Source organism: Blennius ocellaris (genome assembly GCF_963422515.1).
Source record: "Blennius ocellaris genome assembly, chromosome: 19".
NCBI lineage: Eukaryota > Metazoa > Chordata > Actinopteri > Blenniiformes > Blenniidae > Blennius > Blennius ocellaris.
In genome coordinates, this window is record NC_137668.1 from 3,529,381 (window position 1) to 3,550,225 (window position 20,845).

The 20,845-nt window shown below is 45.9% G+C and overlaps 1 protein-coding gene across 1 annotated transcript in view; it reads left to right on the forward strand.

The window, feature by feature from the left end:
* Positions 1-7,283, forward strand: part of LOC308144168 (NACHT, LRR and PYD domains-containing protein 12-like) — a 28,594-nt gene extending 21,311 nt beyond the window's left edge. The window contains exons 9-14 of the mRNA XM_080515226.1: positions 555-746; positions 850-1,032; positions 4,642-4,821; positions 5,730-5,912; positions 6,854-7,024; positions 7,212-7,283. Coding sequence (XP_080371352.1) covers positions 555-746; positions 850-1,032; positions 4,642-4,821; positions 5,730-5,912; positions 6,854-7,024; positions 7,212-7,224 — 922 coding nt within the window. The 3' untranslated portion in view covers positions 7,225-7,283. The remainder of the gene's footprint in view (positions 1-554; positions 747-849; positions 1,033-4,641; positions 4,822-5,729; positions 5,913-6,853; positions 7,025-7,211) is intronic.
* The last annotated feature ends 13,562 nt before the right edge of the window (positions 7,284-20,845 follow it).

The window sequence follows — 20,845 nt, forward strand, 5'->3', positions numbered from 1 at the left end:
TCGGCAGAGCCACGGGGGATCTGTTTGCATCAGGAGATAATGCAGGGTGGACATTTTTTCTCAATGCATGATCCAGGTGCGCTGCTCACCATGCACATCAGGCTGCTGGTCCTCTTGTACGCTTCTGCTGGCAGAAATCTTATCAGGTTCTGTTGGATCAGCCAGGTCAGCTTCACCTATAGAGGGACGTTCTGTCCAGGGGAGTGCAGAATCATTTTACCCACTCAGAGCATCTGGCCCATGAGTGATGTCATTTAAATACTGTAGGTCTCCCTCAAAATGTGATTCACACAGGTTGTATGAGGAGTGGTGTCAGGGGACAAGACAATTCTCCTTTCAGTGCACAGTTGGTGTGATTTTGTCTATAAATATAGACAGAATTACACGTGGGAGCGTATCCTATAGTGAGACATTTCATTCATACTAACCTATAGTGTTGTCAACAGGTTTGCCTTCGATATTCACGCATCAAAAAAAACAACAACTTTGAGTTTAAGGCAGAGAGAAAGATCAAACCTTGTCTTCTAATCTCATTTCTTTCTGTATTTGTTCAGTTTGAACGTATCCAGTGTATGCCGCACCAGGAGGATCAGCATTTTCCCTGTGGTCTCAGCGCTGAAGTCCAACCCCTCCCTCCAGAAACATCTGAAAGATCTGGATCTGAGTGGGAGTGAGCTGCAGGACTCAGCTGTTGAGCAGCTGTGTGGTTTTCTGGAGAGTCCAGTCTGCTGTCTGGAGACTCTGAGGTGAGTGGACTTTACATTTCTAAACTCTTTCTGGCTGAACCTTCTTCAGCTCTCAATGACTAAACCTTGTCCTCTATTCTCACCTCTTTCTCACTTTATTCAGTTTGAGGGTCTGCATTTGGTCAGACATCCACTGTTCTTCTGTGATGTCGGCTCTGAAGTCCAACGCCTCCCTCCAGAAACATCTGAAACATCTGAGCCTGCGTTCGAACAACCTGCAGGACTTGACAGTTGAGCAGCTGTGTGGTTTACTGGAGAGTCCACTCTGCTGTCTGGAGACTCTGGGGTGCGTCTGTCTGTTTAGAATATAATCAAATTGAGTAATTATTTTTTTTTTACAATGTGTTTTATTTCATCCATCAATTATTTACCGCTTTATGTGGGGCCGGGTCGCGGAGGCAGCATTCTTGTCAGAGATGTCCAGACTTCCCTCGCCCCAGACATTTCATCCAGCTCTTCTGGTGGTACCCCAAGGTGTTCCCAGGCCAGCTGAGAGACATAGTCCCTCCAGGTGTCCTAGGTCTGCCCTGAGGCCTCCTACTGGAGGGACATGCCCGGAACACCTCCCTGGGGAGGCGTCCAGGAGCCACCTCAGCTGGCTCCTCTGGATGTGGAGGAGCAGTGGCTCTACTCCGAGCTCCTCCCTGGTGACTGAGCTCCTCCCCCTATCTCTAAGGGTGACTGAGCTCCTCCCCCTATCTCTAAGGGTGACTGAGCTCCTCCCCCTATCTCTAAGGGTGACTGAGCTCCTCCCCCTATCTCTAAGGCGCCCAGCCACCCTACAGAGGAAGCTCATTTCAGTCGCTTTTATCCAGAATCTCGTTCTTTCGGGCATGACCCAAAGCTCATGACCATAGGTGAGGGGAGGAACGAAGATTGAACGTTAAATCAAGAGCTTCATCTTTTGGTTCAGCTCCTTCTTCACCAAGACGGACCGATACAACATCCACATTATGTTGATCTCACGCTCATTCTCCCCCCCCACTCATGAACAAGACCCCGAGATACTTGAACTCCTCCACCTGGGACAAGGGCACTCCACCGACCTGGAGGGGGCAAGACACCTTTTTCCGGTCAAGAACCATGGCCTCGGATTTAGAGGTGCTGATCTTCATCACAGCTGCTTCACACTCGGCTGTGAGTCGCGCCAGTGCACGCTGAAGGTCGAGGTTCGATGAAGCCAACAGAACCACATCATCTGCAAAAAGCAGAGACGAGATCCTGCGGTCCTCCTCCAGTCCCAGGCTGTGCCTAGACATTTTGTCCATGTAAGTAATGAACACAACAAGTGACAAAGGACAGCCTTGTCGGAGGCCAATGTGCACCAGGATCAGGTCTGACTTCCTGTTGGCAATGCAAACCAAACTCCTGCTCCGGGCCCTGGATTCCATACTCCTGGAGAACGTCCCGAGGGACGCGGTTAAACGCCTTCTCCAGATCCACAAAACACTTGTGGACTGGTTGGGCGAACTCCCACGAACCCTTGAGCATGACCTCCCCGCACTCCTCCCAGATCCGGGTTTTGTCTCGACCACGGCCCGAACCACAGGATGCTTGGCCTGCCAGTGCCTGTCAGCTGCCTCGGGAGTCCTATGAGCTAACAACGCCCGATAGGACTCCTTCAGTTTGACAGCATCCGTTACTTCCGGTTTCCACCACCGGTACGACACGACAAGTACCAGAAACCCTGCAGCCACAGCTCCGAGCAGCAGCTTCGACAATGGAAGTGGAGAACATGGTCCACTCGGACTCAATGTCTCCAGCCTCTCCTGGGTTCCGTGAGAAGCTCTTCCGGAGGTGGGAGTTGAAGACTGCGCAGACAGAAGGCTTGGGCAGGCGTCTTGACATGTTTGGTCCTGCCGAGTCTATCTGGCCTCCTCCCGCTCCAGTGCATCCAACTCACCACCAGGTGGTGATCAGTTGACAGCTCTGCCCCTCTCTTTACCCGAGTGACCAAGACACGTGGCTGGAGATCAGATGACACGACCACAGAGTCTATCATCGACCTCCGGCCGCAGATGTCCTGGTGCCACGTGCACTTATGGACACCCCTGTGCTCCAACATGGTGTTCGTTATGGACAAACTGTGACTAGCACAGAAGTCCAATAACAGAACACCACTCGGGTTCAGATCGGGGAGGCCGTTCCTCCCAATCACCCCCTTCCAGGTCTCACTGTCATTGCCCACGTGGGCGTTGAAGTCCCCCAGTGTTACAATGGCGCTGTGGGGCAATAAGCAAGCCCACTCCAGCCCGCCGCCTCTCACCACAGGCAACTCCAGAGAAGTGGAGTGTTCAGCCCCTGTCGAGGAGCTGGGTTCCGGAGTTCAAGCTGTGAGTGGAGGTGAGCCCGACTATATCTAGACGGTATCTCTCAACCTCCCTCACAAGCTCGGGCTCCTTCCCCCCCAGCGAGGTCACATTCCATGTCCCAAAAACCAGAGTCTGTGTCCGGGGATCGGGTCGTTGAGGCCCCTGCCGTCGACTGCACACTTTCAAATTAGGGCTCGGGCTAGGCCTCTTTCTCTTCCATTCTTTCACTGCTTGTATCAGTACCTGCGCAACACGAGAGCCTGTGTGACTCTCGGAGAGGCGGCGTGTCTGGACTTCTAATCTCCCAGTCTGCTGTGAGGAAGTGAGCAGTTATCGTCACATAGCTCTCCATTCCCCTGGACGTCCACCAGTCTGTCGTGAGCACAACAGAGAATGCTCAGGATAGTTCATCTACAACTTTTTTCTTCTCCTGCTCATAAAGATCTGGCACAATCTGTGGGTGCAGGACGGGCTGTTGTAACGTGGCTCAAGCACTTTCACCATGTGTTTAAAGCACTCGTTTTGCACAACTGAATATGGGCTCATGTATACACCTATAAACACACCGATACCATTTGTGATGGCTTTAGCCCGGTCACATTGTGCAGCAAGGGGCTGCCAATATGCGGCTGTGTTAAGCGGTTGTTGAGCAGGCTTCGTTTTCACTCCTGTCAGTGAAACACTGGGTTGGTGTCGCTTCAAATGCGTGGCCATGCTTGATGTTTTTCCGCTGTCGTATGGCTTTCTTGTGCCACAGTGCCTACATGCCGTCATAGTTTTATCCACTAACCTCTTTCCTTCATTAAATTTGACAGGCAAGACAAAATGGGGATTTAAATGACGCGGGGCGTTCAAGCTCCTCGGTTCCTCCCCTCGCCATGACCACACTGTGTGGACTGAACGTGTGCAGAACGTTTTTCTTCCATGAAGCAATCCACGGATCATATGTGTGCCGAACTCAAAATATTGATGCGAACGGATCAATGATGATCCGTTGCACCACGAACAGTGCTATATGGTTTGTTGTCTGCCTTTCAGAATTTGTGGTGTGCTTCCACACCTCAAAAATCCCTCCTCCTGCTACCCCACGCACATTTTTCCAGATCGGCCCCCGGACGTATCTAGTCGGCTGTAATCAAAGTTCTGAATGGTGACCTCGTTTGCTAAGCAACTTGGTTATTGAGAGCACATGTTCAGCTGGTCTCCACCTTCAGGGAGTAAAAACAACACATGCAGGTGTGTACCTGTTAGCAAGCATGGCTTGGTGCATGGTGTGTGTGATTTGCGGCTGCGCCAGAGAGGATCGCTCTCCCACCATGCAGCAAGGCTAAAATACATGGGCTGCCATTCAACACAGTGGCGGAGCTCGGCGGATGACTGGAATGTGTGCAAGTCCATGTGTGAGCTAATAGAAGAAAGCTAGAAAGAAAGCTGGCTTGATGGAAACATTCGGTCGTCTGCACAGCGCCGGAACACAATGTCACATTTTTGCCACCACGCGCAGCGATGCGCTTGAACGTTCAGCTCTTTCAACTTCAAGCTCAAACTGTGTCCTCTAATCTCACTTCTTTCTCTTTCTTTAGGTTGTTTGGCTGCAAGATGTCAGAGATCAACAGTTGTTCTGTGGCCTCAGCACTGATGTCCAACCCCTCCCTCCAGAAACATCTCAAACATCTGGACCTGTCCTCCAACCAGCTGGATTTAGGAGTTGACCATCTGTGTGATTTTCTGGAGAGTCCACTCTGCTGTCTGGAGACTCTGGAGTATGTGTCTTTGTGTGTGTGTGTGTGTGTGTGTGTGTGTGTGTGTGTGTGTGTGTGTGTGTGTGTGTGTGTGTGTGTGTGTGTGTGTGTGTGTGTGTGTGTGTGTGTGTGTGTGTGTGTGTGTGTGTGTGTGTGTGTGTGTGTGTGTGTGTGTGTGTGTGTGTGTGTGCGTGCGTGCGTGTGTGTGCGCACACACACACACATATGTACACCCCCCCACCCCCGCTGGGTGTGACGGTCAGTCAGATTCCTGAGTCAGAATTCACATGACAAATGAAAATGGTCTTTCCGTAGAACTGAACCGACTTTCGTGGTCTCATGAGATCCCGACACGCTGCGTCGTGCTTTCCGCCCAAACACGGAAGTTCACGCAGTCCCATCCAGCTGTGCTGACCATCAGATTGGCTCCGCCAGATGTCACTTTGCCGGGGCGATGTTTGCTCTGTTGGAAGTGATGCTGGGCCTCGCGCCGTGGCACCAGAGCCCGTCTGCTGCCAGAGCGCTCTCCGCTCGCGGTCTCTGGACCAACACGGAAGTTGCAGCTGCAGCTCTGTGGCTGCAAAACAAAAAGTTAACTAAACAACTAGTGCTGAGATTACTGGTGCAACCTGGCCTATCTACGGAGCTCTACACCACCGCCTGCATTTTATCTGAACTCTGCCGAAGAAACGCACCAGATTTGGCTCTGGTTCCACTTTGCTGTACCAGTCCAGTCCGTCCCGGCACCTCTTGTGTGGTGGAAACGAGGCTTCAGTGATCAGCATGTTGATGACACTCTTCTCCTCCTGTTGTCTTCAGTTATTTGGACTCTACATTTCTAAACTCGTCCAGTCTGAACCTTCTTCACTCTCAATGACTTCAACATCACACTTTGTCCTCTAATCTCACTTCTTTCTCTCTTTATTCAGCTTGGAGGGCTGCGGCTTGTCAGAGATCAGCTGTTCTTCTGTGGCCACAGCTCTGATGTTCAACCCCTCCCTCCTGAAACATCTCAAACATCTGGACCTGCATAACAATAAGCTGCTGGATTCAGGAGTTAAGCTGCTGTGTGGTTTTCTGGAGAGTCCACACTGCCGTCTGGAGTTTCTGGGGTCAGTTGACTGTTGTAGGAATGTTAGTGATGTGAGACTCTGGTCCTGCAGTGAGAGATGGACGGAGCTCAGCAGCTGGTTACTGATGTGTGGACATGAGCAGTGTGAAGGTTGTGATGATGGGTGGATGATGAGTTTGATGAAGATCCACAACAACACAACCGCTCATTGATGGTCCCTCGCCTGAAGTCTTGCTGAATCAATGTCCACCATGCATGTGTATCTAGAATAACTTTTTCTCAACATGATCAGTTTCGTTTTTATTAAAGTTCCAAGCGCCGAATCCCGCCCCCTCCCTCCTCCCATTCAAAAACATTTGGGAAAACCAAAATATCTCCTCAAAAACAGCCGTGACAGAACACCCTGAACAAGTGCCTACTGTAGCTAGCCTCTAACCCTAGCCCTCGCTAATGTGCACTGTGACATAATGGTAGAGCTCAGCTAGTTATCTTAGCAGGTTAGCATATGAGATGAGACCAGATTCCAGGCCAGGGACACTTGGGGACTAACCTCTGTGATTTTCAGATAGACACAGATATTAGCCTAGCATGCCAGTTAGCATGCTAACAAAGTTTGTTCGATTAAATTAATATTTGGGGGGGTGGCCTAATGGGGTGGCAGGGTTACGAATCACTAGCTAATGCGCTGGGTCCTGCCTACTTTGACCTTCTTAAAACCATTCTGACCATTCTTTAAAAAAAAAAAAAAGTCCTTTTTGGTTAAAACCTTCAAAATGTATATTTGATCAATATTTAAAGGGCCATGATGGGGTCCACCCCGACGGGACGGCAGGGTGCAAGGTCCCGACCAATGCTGTCTGCAGCTTTAATTGTGTTTATTATTATTGATCAGGCCACAGTAATGTGGAGTTGCTCATTTCTCCATCAACACATCTGATTGGTTCCTTCTGATTTCTTCTGCTGATCTCTCTCTTTATTCAGGTTGTCGGGATGCGGCGTGACAAAGGTCGGCTGTTCTTATCTGGCCTCGGCCCTGAAGTCCAACCCCTCCCACCTGAAGAACCTCCACCTGTTCAACCACCTCCGATCTTCAGATGTGAAGCAGCTTATTGATCTTCTCAAGAGTCCAGACTGCAGCCTGCAGGGTCTCTGGTCAGTCGATTGTTAGTGTGAGAACAAAGACCCAGTGTTTGACTGCTCATGAAGCTGAGAAGAAGGATTGTGTTGGTGTGACAGTGAAGGTCCTTCGTGAGCTCTGAGCTGCTGCTGTGATCAGGACTGAAGTCCTGGCTGCTTCAGACTCTCCTCATCAGTTCTCATCTTGCTCATATCTCTGCAGGTGGCAGGGCTAGGACCACCCGGAGAGCTGCAAGAGTCCATCATCAACCCAGGGTTCCTCTGTGGACTGAACAACCTCCTCCTCCTCCTCCTCCTCCTCCCCCTGTTTCGTTGGACGCTGTTCCAAGTTTTTTGTTTCTTTTTCTAAATTAAAGACGATTATTGAGCAGAGGCCTCTGCTAGCAGTTGGTCTCAGTACTGTGGTTCTTAAGGATGGAAAAGTAAACAACCTGCAAACGAATACAACAAAACCTATATTTATAAAACCCTCGTTTACTGCCTGATTAGGCCGATTCGTCCTCCATTAGAACAAGAAGACAGTTGGACACTCCAGGATCCTGCTGAACTAGGTTACATCATATTCTAGACCAGAATGAGAAAAGTGTTTGGGCTGAAGTATGTCTGTGCTGCACTCCGGTGTTCCAGCTCGCTAGTGACCGTCAGTCACATTTTAATAATGTCACTACTGTATGAGTACCGCAGATGGTCAGTAACCAATCAGAATTCAACGCCCGCCCCAAATTTCTATGGTTGGTGGACAACCGTGTGTCACATTTGGGCTTTGCACATTTTGAGCGAGCGCACAGCAGAACTTGAGCGGAGGTGGAGAGATGTGAGCGCGAGAGAGAGAGAGAGGTTGAGCGCAGAGGAAGAATCTGAGCGCAGAAATGATTTTTGAGCGCAATCTCAAGTTTGTCTTTGCGCAATTTAAATATTTCCTCAAAATGCTATTAGTGTGCTTGCACAATTAATTTTTTTGCGCTCAAATTTTCCCATCGCTCGCTCAGAGTTTTGGCACAAATAGAACCCCGTAGGCTCCTCCCACAAACACCGGAGGTCCTGGTGGTGAGCACAATCACTGGAGCTTTGTCCTTCACTGACAAGCCCTGGAACAACCATACAAGACAAAGTGAGGAGGCTTTCAATAAAAAAAACAAAAAAGGTTATTAAGAATCATTTTGTTTCCGTTAAAAGAGTTCAATTTCCTCAGCAGATATGTTCTTTGCTGCCCTCGTTCTACAATCCAATCAGTGTTCAGGTCAAACTTTCATTTGCTGTCGACTGTTTTATAACTGATTTTTAGATTTTATCATCAATCTCAACATTCTCAGCATGAATGACACCAAACACTGTTTGAGACGACTCGTCTGAAATCAGTGGTCATATCCTTGGTTTTAACACTGTAGTACTGTAGTACACACTGTAATACACACTGTGAAAGACACTGTAATGTACACTGTAGTACACAATGTAGTACAGACTTTAGTACACACTGTGAAAGACACTGTAATATACACTGTAGTACACAACGTAGTACAGACGTACACACTGTAATACACACTGTGATACACGTAATACAAACTGATGCACACTGATACACAGCATAGTACACACTGTGATACTGTAACACACACACACCTTTAAAGAACAAAGTAATTTCGTTTGTGAGAGTAAATCTGAATTGATTACAACACCCAGTCTATTATTGAAGTTTGATGTATTAGTGGTAACTGCCGAGGACAATGTCAGCCTCGGAGTGCATAACTTAAAAACACAGCTATATATTATTAAATGACTCCAGCTCGTTGTACTCGTCTGTGATGGAGTTCAGGACTGGAATTGAAGCAGGACGTTATTAGTCCCTTCATGGATCAAACACCTGATGTGAACATTTCCCTGAAGCTCCTTGAGAGAAAAACGAAAGAAAGCTTGGCCCCCCTGCTGCTGTTGGCAGAAATGAATTCAAAGAAAAGTAATGGCTTTATTTATGGTAAATGTATGTCACATTTATTCACTTTAAGCCTTTACATTACAAGTGTGAGCAGCGGGAGAAAATGTGACATTAACGAGTGTGAAACGTTAATTTCCGACTGCCTTTCAATACAGCGCGACGTGACGTCATCCACAAGCGCCTGCGTCTGCATGTCACAGAGAAATGTTTCGTTTCGTGCAGCAACAATGAGTTCAGTTCAGGCTTTGAGAGAGTTTATCATCGAGCGACTAACTGCTGCTGCTGGAGAAATATTCACCGTGTTTCAACAAACTATCGTCCGACAGGAGGAGCAGATTGACCGGCAACGAAAACTGCTGCAAATCATCTGGAAACCTCAAATGAAGTTGCACAGAACAGGTGAGGAAAATGCGAATGAACCAGGTCAAACTGGAAACTTTCCACTAAAGACACACTTCAAGATAGTCGGGCCGATTTTAGTCCCGATGTCCCCCCCGAGCATCATTGGAGTAACAACATCCGCGGTTTAAACTCGAATGCGTGTTTACGTTGCAAATTACGGTAAAACCTTCAGAAACCCACTGCGACGTCATGGTGCGTTCAGGTACACCTGACTTGCGTGGTGAAACTCCCCCCAACAGGACTGTACAGACTTATTGTACGAGAGATTCATCGAAAATCTAATTGTTTTCTGCAAACTGGCTCCTAAGTACCTCTGTACCAATTTTCAACTGGATTCACTCGAGCGTTTTCTCACAATTACATCATTAATTCACAACAATATATATGTTATTGTACATCCATAAAATCATAAAAAATCGAATTGTTTTCAGCAAACTGCACCACATTCTTGTTCTACAGGGCTCCAGGTACTTCTGTGCCAATTTTCAAATTGATTCACTGTAGCCTTTTCTCACTATTATCAAATGTAATGCCCCCAATAGATTGAGCACCGTACATGTTTATTGTCAAAGTCGTAGAAAATCTAATTTTTTTCAAATTGTTTTCAACAAACTGCCCCACATTCTTGTTCTCGCAGCTCCCAGGTCGCTGTGGGTCCATTTTCAACTGGATTCACTGCAGCATTTTCTCACAATTCTAAAATGAATTCAAAACAACGTATGTTACTGTACGTCCATAAATTCAGAGAAAATCTAATTGTTTTCAGCAAATAATACCAGATTTGTATTCTACAGGCTGTACAGTAACATATATATTGTTGTGAATTTAGTGTGTAATTGAGAAAATGCTTCAGTAATTGTAGTAGAAAATTGATCCAGATGTACCTGCGAACATGTAGAATAGGAATCTGGTGGGGTTTGCTGAAAAAATTAGATTTTATAGGAATTTGTTGAATATAAACATGTACAGTATTCTATCTATTGGGTGTATTTTATTTTGAAATTGTGAGAAAATGCTACAGTGAATCAATTTGAAAATTGACATTGAGGTACCTGGTGGCCTGTAGAATAAGAATATCACTGGAAATATTCAAGAAGCATTCAAGGGAAGGAAAGGAGCAGGAAGGTATAGCGTACTCAGAGCCACATCTGTTGCCGAGACATTAAAGTATTGAGGCCGTGTAGTAAATCACTGAGCAATCAGCAGACCACTCCTCAATATCAGACTTTCCAATGATCCCCAGGTCCCTGACGGAAAAGCGTCCATCTTTGGAGCGGTTGTTTCCGGAAAACGGGGCTTTTGTTTCGTCATCTGGAACCATTTGAGTCTAGTTTAGTTAACTAACCAGTCATATACTACATCCACCATAATAAAACACATTTGACAACATTTGAGGACATTGATTATCTGAACTCATATTAGAGTCAATCTTCTCATCAATAGGGGTCAGAGGTCGTTTGTTTTAGCTTCTCTTTTATTCCAAGTTCAGCAGAAACACCTGACGAAATAATGTCAGTGTGTGTTTACCTTCATGTGTTTCTGGATGACAGGCTGTCAGTGTAACTTCAGGTTGATTGAGCTTTTCTAGCGATTTCTGCTCCACGCTGTGTCCAGGCTGAGGAGAAGAAGATGGAGTTGATGTTTCAGGAGTTCTTCTTTACAGCTCCTGGTTGTTCCTTTTGTCCAGACTGAGGAGCTGGTCGCTCAGGTCTGTGATGGTTTTCCTGCTGGTTGAGGAAAACACAAAGAAGTTCTGTGAGGCGTCGTTTCCCTGGTCCGTCCTGGAGGAACTGGTTGGTTTCCCTGGTTGATGGGAGATCAGACTCTGGGTGCTGGTCTCTGGACCAGGGGAAGGTCTGACCCTCGTGGTCGGGTTAGGGTTAGCTGTTAGCGGCCTCTGGTGTTAGCTGTATGCTAACGCTGGGTGAGCTGCCTCCAGCAACCTCCTCCATCGAAGAACAGGAGCCTTTTTGAGAGAATCTCTCCAACTGTTTTGATGAACGGGATTTGAAGGTGTGAAATCCTGAGAGCTTCAGCCAATCGGTGACTGGCTGAATTCTTAATGAGGTTGAAAATCCATGGTTGAAGTCATCGTTAATATCCTGGTCAAATGCGAGATGGCGTGTATATGACCCGGATTTTAAGCCTAATCAAATTGACACCGGATTCCGAAATTGGAAACCTGGTGTCACTCATTAATGGACAAAGGAGCAATAAAAGATTTTCAAACTCTAAGTCAGTCATAATTTGCAGAAATAAAATGTCTATAGATATTTGCAAGTACGTCACTGCATTAATCAGGAGATAACTTTCTCTTTGGATGAGCAGGAACCAGTACTTAATCAAATACTTAATTCACACTGTGCAAAATCAAAAAAGATGTAATTTCTTGGTTATATAAAGGGTTTATCAGAAAAACGTCACTCTCAACACAGTGTGTCAAAATGAAATGGGAAAAAGAAGGTACCAACATAATTGAAGATGAAGATTGGCAGGGTTACTGTGCATCTGTTTGGAAATGCACAAATTCAACACTTATGGAACTGGAAATGCTTGATTAGCTTGTTTATGACTCTGAAGCAAAAGAAGCACAGGACCGGCGTGCTGGAGGCAGCGTGGAAATGTAATGCAGTTCTGGAAGGATATACTGAATGATACATTTATTATGGGTACGACTAAAATACACCCAGACAAAACATTGATATAGGATTGTTATAACTGCAAGTGAGAAGATGCTGGCTCCTCCCTGAACCACCCAGTATAGGACCATGGACAGGTTTGGTCAACGGAATATATTACGGAGGGAAACATGGACTTTTTTCGCTCCGGTTACAAACGACAACATTTTCATAGTTCTGGTCAAAATGGACATCACATCGTTCACGAACCAGATGCAACACTTGGAACTCTGAATGTACAGGACATGAAGAAGGAGGAGTTCATAACCTGACTTAAGGAAACGTTTCATTGAAATACATTTAATTTTGTCATGAGAAGAAATGTCTGTCATCTTCTATTGTGTTCTAATCCAATGTTCAGTATTTTTGTTCACTTGTCCAATTTTAAGTTTGTACTTTTAAAGAAAAGAATGTTTGTGAAGGGATGTGACTTGGCTGCAGACTGACTCTGGGTCCTGCAAATAGCTTCAATTATTTGTGCTCAATATTCTAAAGTAAAACATTTTTACTATAAAACCATATGTATATATTAATATATACTGTATAGCTGCCATTCTGGATGCCGGGCTATTCAGTTTAATCACGCATTTACCGTATTTTCCACCCTATAAGGCGCACCTAAATACCTCAAATTTTCTCAAAAGCTGCCAGTGCGCCTTATAGCCCGGTGCGCGATTGTTCTACTCAAGATGCTATTTGACAGCTGAACAACCAGAAGCTTTTATTTTGACAACTCTAACTTCACAACTGGATCTTCAGAGTGGACGACACTCCACACAACACCTTCATCACTCATGGTTGCACACCAACATTCTAACAAACCAAAATAAACTAGATGAAATAATTACTCCCTAAACTGGGGAACAAAAACACATAAACACAATCAACACAACACCAAGCCCAACAACGACCCACAATAACCTCCAACAACACAAAACATGAATTTGTCGCTTGCAGCGACAAATTCAACCTGAGCTCCTCAGTGCAGCCGATAGAAACTCCCATAATTCATTGCAGCTGTTTGTGGTGTTTTAAATGCAATTATTGGGGGTTCTATTTGGTTTGTGGTGTCGGTAATAATTGTGTTGTGTTGTGTTTTTGTTGCTTAGTTCATGTAGTTTAGTTTATTATTATTATTATTATTACCGGTAGTTGTAAGTTGTCAACCAGTAGTGAAGAAGGTTTTGTGTGTAGTGTCCTCCTGGCATAGGCTGCAGATAGGACTATCAAAATAAAGCGTGTGCACCTCTCTGGATGTTAGAATCAGTGGAAAATGTAACCTAATGGCTTTGAGCTATAAATGTTGCTGACCACTGGTCTGTTCCATGTGCCTTATAGGGTGGTGTGCCTTATATATGAATGAAGTTGTAAATTATGTCAATCAATGTAGGTGCGCCTTATAACCCGGTGCGCCTTATAGGGCAGAAAATACGGTAATTTATTTCCTGGTTCAAATAAACCCCAGAAACAACACACATAATGTAGAATAAGGAGACCAGGATCACTAAAAACTAATGTGTACTTATTGTTTATTTTCCTCAGAAGTGTTTCAGCATTTTACTATGAATACATGATTCTCCCCCTGGTTCATGTTGCAGTTCAGCCTCCAGGTCCTGGAGGTGGAAATAGTGCGCAACTGAATCAAATGACTCAAATGACTCAGACAACCGGTTCACTTGGATGAACGACTCAAAAACCCGTGAGTCCGTTCAAGGAGTCGGGTTTCTCATCACTACACTGAAAGTAAACTGGAATCCAACAAAGCCACTTTACAAAACCAAACCTAATGTAAGCAATTGCCCTGACGGGGAAACGTCCTGCAAAATGTGTGACGTTCAAATGTCTTTTTCAACAAGTCTGCTGCTTTCACACAGACCAACCTCCCCTGGAGGATTCACTCTGATTGGCTCTCTTGTCCTTCACCCTAACGTGTCCGTCTCATTTTGATTTGTTGACGAAAATGTCAGTAATATTTCATCTGACCTTTTGTTTTCATGTCTTTCATGTTGATTGTGACTGTCGTGTGGTTTCCCTCCAGAGAGTCGTCAGCAGGAGGAACATGAAGCTCCACACACTAAAGAGGAGGACCGTGAGGATTCCCAGGGCTCGGTGAGAGACTGGACCACCCAGAGACTCACTGCTGCTGCCGTGGAAATCTTCAGCCTGTTTCAACAAACTGTCCTCCAGTACCAGGAGCAGAGTGCCGGTCAGTGCCGACGGCTGGACGTCGTCCTGAAGCCACAAGTCAAGTTACACAGAACAGGTGTGGAAACGTGTGAATGAACACATGAATGTGTCTGGTGGAGGATCTCCATGTTCTCACTGTTTGGTTCTCCACCGCAGACTGAAGCAGACTGGATTATCAGTTAACCAGCCGTTAACTACATTGAACTTTAACCAGGCGTTATCTTGTTGTTCAACACGGGGTTAACTTTAACCAGGCATTATCTTGTTGTTCAACACGGGGTTAACTTTAACCAGGCGTTATCTTGTTGTTCAACACGGGGTTAACTTTAACCAGGCGTTATCTTGTTGTTCAACACTGGGTTAACTTTAACCAGGCGTTATCTTGTTGTTCAAAACTGGGTTAACTTTAACCAGGCGTTATCTTGTTGTTCAACACGGGGTTAACTTTAACCAGGCGTTATCTTGTTGTTCAACACTGGGTTAACTTAAACCAGGTGTTATCTTGTTGTTCAACACTGGGTTAACTTTAACCAGGCGTTATCTTGTTGTTCAAAACTGGGTTAACTTTAACCAGGTGTTATCTTGTTGTTCAACACGGGGTTAACTTTAACCAGGTGTTATCTTGTTGTTCAAAACTGGGTTAACTTTAACCAGGCGTTATCTTGTTGTTCAAAACTGGGTTAACTTTAACCAGGCGTTATCTTGTTGTTCAACACGGGGTTAACTTTAACCAGGTGTTATCTTGTTGTTCAAAACTGGGTTAACTTTAACCAGGCGTTATCTTGTTGTTCAACACTGGGTTAACTTTAACCAGGCGTTATCTTGTTGTTCAACACTGGGTTAACTTTAACCAGGTGTTATCTTGTTGTTCAAAACTGGGTTAACTTTAACCAGGCGTTATCTTGTTGTTCAACACTGGGTTAACTTTAACCAGGTGTTATCTTGTTGTTCAAAACTGGGTTAACTTTAACCAGGCGTTATCTTGTTGTTCAACACTGGGTTAACTTAAACCAGGTGTTATCTTGTTGTTCAACACTGGGTTAACTTTAACCAGGCGTTATCTTGTTGTTCAAAACTGGGTTAACTTTAACCAGGTGTTATCTTGTTGTTCAACACGGGGTTAACTTTAACCAGGTGTTATCTTGTTGTTCAACACTGGGTTAACTTTAACCAGGCGTTATCTTGTTGTTCAAAACTGGGTTAACTTTAACCAGGCGTTATCTTGTTGTTCAACACGGGGTTAACTTTAACCAGGTGTTATCTTGTTGTTCAAAACTGGGTTAACTTTAACCAGGCGTTATCTTGTTGTTCAACACGGGGTTAACTTTAACCAGGTGTTATCTTGTTGTTCAACACGGGGTTAACTTTAACCAGGCGTTATCTTGTTGTTCAACACGGGGTTAACTTTAACCAGGCGTTATCTTGTTGTTCAAAACTGGGTTAACTTTAACCAGGCGTTATCTTGTTGTTCAACACGGGGTTAACTTTAACCAGGCGTTATCTTGTTGTTCAACACGGGGTTAACTTTAACCAGGCGTTATCTTGTTGTTCAACACGGGGTTAACTTTAACCAGGCGTTATCTTGTTGTTCAAAACTGGGTTAACTTTAACCAGGCGTTATCTTGTTGTTCAACACGGGGTTAACTTTAACCAGGCGTTATCTTGTTGTTCAACACGGGGTTAACTTTAACCAGGCGTTATCTTGTTGTTCAACACGGGGTTAACTTTAACCAGGTGTTATCTTGTTGTTCCACACTGGGTTAACTTTAACCAGGCGTTATCTTGTTGTTCAACACTGGGTTAACTTTAACCAGGCGTTATCTTGTTGTTCAACACGGGGTTAACTTTAACCAGGCGTTATCTTGTTGTTCAACACGGGGTTAACTTTAACCAGGTGTTATCTTGTTGTTCAACACGGGGTTAACTTTAACCAGGCGTTATCTTGTTGTTCAACACGGGGTTAACATTAACCAGGCGTTATCTTGTTGTTCAACACTGGGTTAACTTTAACCAGGCGTTATCTTGTTGTTCAACACGGGGTTAACTTTAACCAGGCGTTATCTTGTTGTTCAACACGGGGTTAACTTTAACCAGGCGTTATCTTGTTGTTCAACACTGGGTTAACTTTAACCAGGCGTTATCTTGTTGTTCAACACGGGGTTAACATTAACCAGGCGTTATCTTGTTGTTCAACACGGGGTTAACTTTAACCAGGTGTTATCTTGTTGTTCCACACTGGGTTAACTTTAACCAGGCGTTATCTTGTTGTTCAACACTGGGTTAACTTTAACCAGGCGTTATCTTGACATTAATGGTAACGGACCTTCGCTAACTATTTAACATGTGGTTAACTCTCACCATGGCTACCTAGTTAACAGTAGTTAACTCTCACCATGGCGTTCACTAGCAGTGCTGTGTTCACGATGCCAGTTCAACAAATATGGTGAATCACTGACTTCACTTTGATGTAAGTCAATACTGTCATGAAAACAAGGGAACATCTTTTTTAATACGTGTGAAAATTAGATGCTAATTAGTAACCTGATATTAATAACTGGAGACATCGAGTTAGTTCAACATCAGGAGGAATGATAGGAGGAGGAATGGAGGTGAAGAATGATAGGAGGAGGAATGGAGGTGTAGAATGATAGGAGGAATGGAGGTGAAGAATGATAGGAGGAGGAGTAATGGAGGTGAAGAATGATAGGAGGAGGAATGGAGGTGTAGAATGATAGGAGGAATGGAGGTGTAGAATGATAGGAGGAGGAGTAATGGAGGTGAAGAATGATAGGAGGAGGAATGGAGGTGTAGAATGATAGGAGGAATGGAGGTGAAGAATGATAGGAGGAGGAGGAGGAATGGAGGTGAAGAATGATAGGAGGAGGAATGGAGGTGAAGAATGATAGGAGGAGGAGTAATGGAGGTGAAGAATGATAGGAGGAGGAATGGAGGTGTAGAATGATAGGAGGAGGAGTAATGGAGGTGAAGAATGATAGGAGGAGGAATGGAGGTGTAGAATGATAGGAGGAATGGAGGTGTAGAATGATAGGAGGAATGGAGGTGTAGAATGATAGGAGGAGGAGTAATGGAGGTGAAGAATGATAGGAGGAGGAATGGAGGTGTAGAATGATAGGAGGAGGAGTAATGGAGGTGAAGAATGATAGGAGGAGGAATGGAGGTGTAGAATGATAGGAGGAATGGAGGTGTAGAATGATAGGAGGAGGAGTAATGGAGGTGAAGAATGATAGGAGGAGGAATGGAGGTGAAGAATGATAGGAGGAGGAATGGAGGTGTAGAATGATAGGAGGGGGAATGGAGGTGAAGAATGATAGGAGGAGGAATGGAGGTGTAGAATGATAGGAGGAATGGAGGTGTAGAATGATAGGAGGGGGAACGGAGGTGTAGAATGATAGGAGGAATGGAGGTGTAGAATGATAGGAGGAGGAGTAATGGAGGTGAAGAATGATAGGAGGAGGAGGAGGAATGGAGGTGAAGAATGATAGGAGGAGGAATGGAGGTGAAGAATGATAGGAGGAGGAATGGAGGTGAAGAATGATAGGAGGAGGAATGGAGGTGTAGAATGATAGGAGGGGGAATGGAGGTGTAGAATGATAGGAGGGGGAATGGAGGTGTAGAATGATAGGAGGAGGAATGGAGGCGAAGAATGATAGGAGGAGGAATGGAGGTGTAGAATGATAGGAGGAGGAATGGAGGTGTAGAATGATAGGAGGAGGAATGGAGGCGAAGAATGATAGGAGGAGGAATGGAGGTGTAGAATGATAGGAGGAGGAATGGAGGTGTAGAATGATAGGAGGAGGAATGGAGGTGTAGAATGATAGGAGGAGGAGTAATGGAGGTGTAGAATGATAGGAGGAGGAATGGAGGTGTAGAATGATAGGAGGAGGAATGGAGGTGTAGAATGATAGGAGGAGGAATGGAGGTGTAGAATGATAGGAGGAGGAATGGAGGTGTAGAATGATAGGAGGAGGAATGGAGGCGAAGAATGATAGGAGGAGGAATGGAGGTGTAGAATGATAGGAGGAGGAATGGAGGTGTAGAATGATAGGAGGAGGAATGGAGGTGTAGAATGATAGGAGGAGGAGTAATGGAGGTGTAGAATGATAGGAGGAGGAATGGAGGTGTAGAATGATAGGAGGAGGAATGGAGGTGTAGAATGATAGGAGGAGGAATGGAGGTGTAGAATGATAGGAGGGGGAATGGAGGTGAAGAATGATAGAAGGCAGTTCTACAGCTGTTACCATGGCAACCCATGTAAACCCACGCTGATTAAAGTTCTCTTTCACATGAAAACATTAAAAGCCTCGTTTTACGGCTAAAAAATCCAAGCTTTCATTTTCAGTAGTTTGTAGTTTTTAAGTAGTTGTTGTTTACTGGTGAACCAAAAGTATTGCTTCATTGTAAAGAAGTTGTGTGGAGCGTCTCATAGCGGGGCGTCTCATAGCGGGGCGTCTCATAGCGGGGCGTCTGATAGCGGGGCGTCTGATAGCGGGGCGTCTCATGGCGGGGCGTCTCATGGCGGGGCGTCTGATAGCGGGGCGTCTGATAGCGGGGCGTCTCATAGCGGGGCGTCTCATAGCGGGGCGTCTCATAGCGGGGCGTCTCATAGCGGGGCGTCTCATAGCGGGGCGTCTGATAGCGGGGCGTCTCATGGCGGGGCGTCTCATGGCGGGGCGTCTCATGGCGGGGCGTCTGATAGCGGGGCGTCTGATAGCGGGGCGTCTCATGGCGGGGCGTCTCATGGCGGGGCGTCTGATAGCGGGGCGTCTGATAGCGGGGCGTCTCATAGCGGGGCGTCTGATGGCGGGGCGTCTCATGGCGGGGCGTCTCATGGCGGGGCGTCTGATAGCGGGGCGTCTGATAGCGGGGCGTCTCATGGCGGGGCGTCTGATGGCGGGGCGTCTGATGGCGGGACGTCTGATGGCGGGACGTCTGATGGCGGGGCGTCTGATGGCGGGGCGTCTGATGGCGGGGCGTCTGATGGCGGGACGTCTGATGGCGGGACGTCTGATGGCGGGGCGTCTGATGGCGGGGCGTCTCATAGCGGGGCGTCTGATAGCAGTGCAACTAGCCTCATACAGACTCCCTTCGTGGCCACAAGCAAAGAATCTCAGAGATGAAATGATCTCGTTCCCTCGCTTCATTAAGTTGAGGTAACGACTTACTATCCTGTTCCCACACGTTTTAATTCAGGGCTTGACATGAAGGATCTTTTTACAACTTTTTACTTGCCCGGACAAATTTTACAATTTTAAAAGTTTAATGGAATTTTATACGCTTGGGTAATTCGACCAACATAACGCTTTACGTAAAAACACTTTTAGTTTCTTTAATAATCAAGATATGTCAATGAACCTTTCAGGGAAGGCATATCTTTTTATACTCTTCAATCTGTAGGAATAATAATATATATTTTAAGTTTGTTCTTCACAGCAAAATGCCCAGAGTTGAATTAATGCCCACAGTGTTTATTTCAGGCCAACCGGTATGATATAATAATATAACAATAATATGTATAATGAACACAGCTTTTTGCTGTTGGTCTGAAATAAATTTGATAGTATTAAGATAGGAGCTGTCACACCCTACTACCATACTACTACATACTGCCATACCTTATTTACTGTATTAGTCACTTTTTATCCAGATGCGTTTTTTCCACCCTTGTTCAGCAGCTATAAGACGATATGATGTGTTTGAGAGATTCTGATGTCAGAACAGTTTTTGCTCTTGTAACAGGAAGAGACTAAAGCCTCCTTTCCACCACACAAAAGTGCAGAGACAGAACGGAGCTTTACAGTAAAGTGTAACCGGAGCCAACTCCGGTACCCGTTTCCACCGCAGAAAGGAGCTTAAAAAGTGGGCGGGGCTTAAGAGCTCCGCAGATATGTGACGTTACAACAGTCGTCTCAGCCTGGCTGCTGATCTAGATCTAATGATCCTCTGTTGTTGTTTACATCCTCCACTTTGCACTTGTTCTTTAGTTAACTTTTATTGTTTGCAGCAGCAGAGCTGCAGCCGCAACTTCTGTGTTGGTCCTGAGAGAGCGAACGCTCCGGTGACTTGCCCCTCACCAGAGCTCCCCGGCTAGCCGCGGCACAGAGCCGCGCCGGTGCGCTGCTCCGGGACACGGGAGCCTTTAGCTTTCTGCTCAAACGAGCGGCGCACTTCACGGCGTGCGGCTGACACTAGGCTACAAACAGAAAGCTCCAACGCGATGCGTTGAGAAGTCCCGAGCCCCATGACCAACACTAAAGTTGAGCAGCAAAGAAAAGAAAAGGGGGAAAAACAAAAAAACAACCAGTGCAAAGCTGCTGACCACACTGACGGCAGAGGATTCATCCAGCCGACATATTCAAATATTGAGGATGTAGTCAATCACTGACCAATCAGCAGACGGATCCTCAAACTCAGACCCGTTCCGTGGTCCTGGTACTCCGACAGAAGGGGAGCGGAAAAGCGACCGCCTTTGGAGCGGTTGTTTTCGCATTCCTGTGGTGGAAACGCGAACCGGAACGGACTAAACCGGTCTCTTTGTGCGGTGGAAACGGGTCTCCCTATGTTGCTGCCTTTATTACAAGTTGGCATGGCTGCCATACATGACCGGGGGGGAACGCT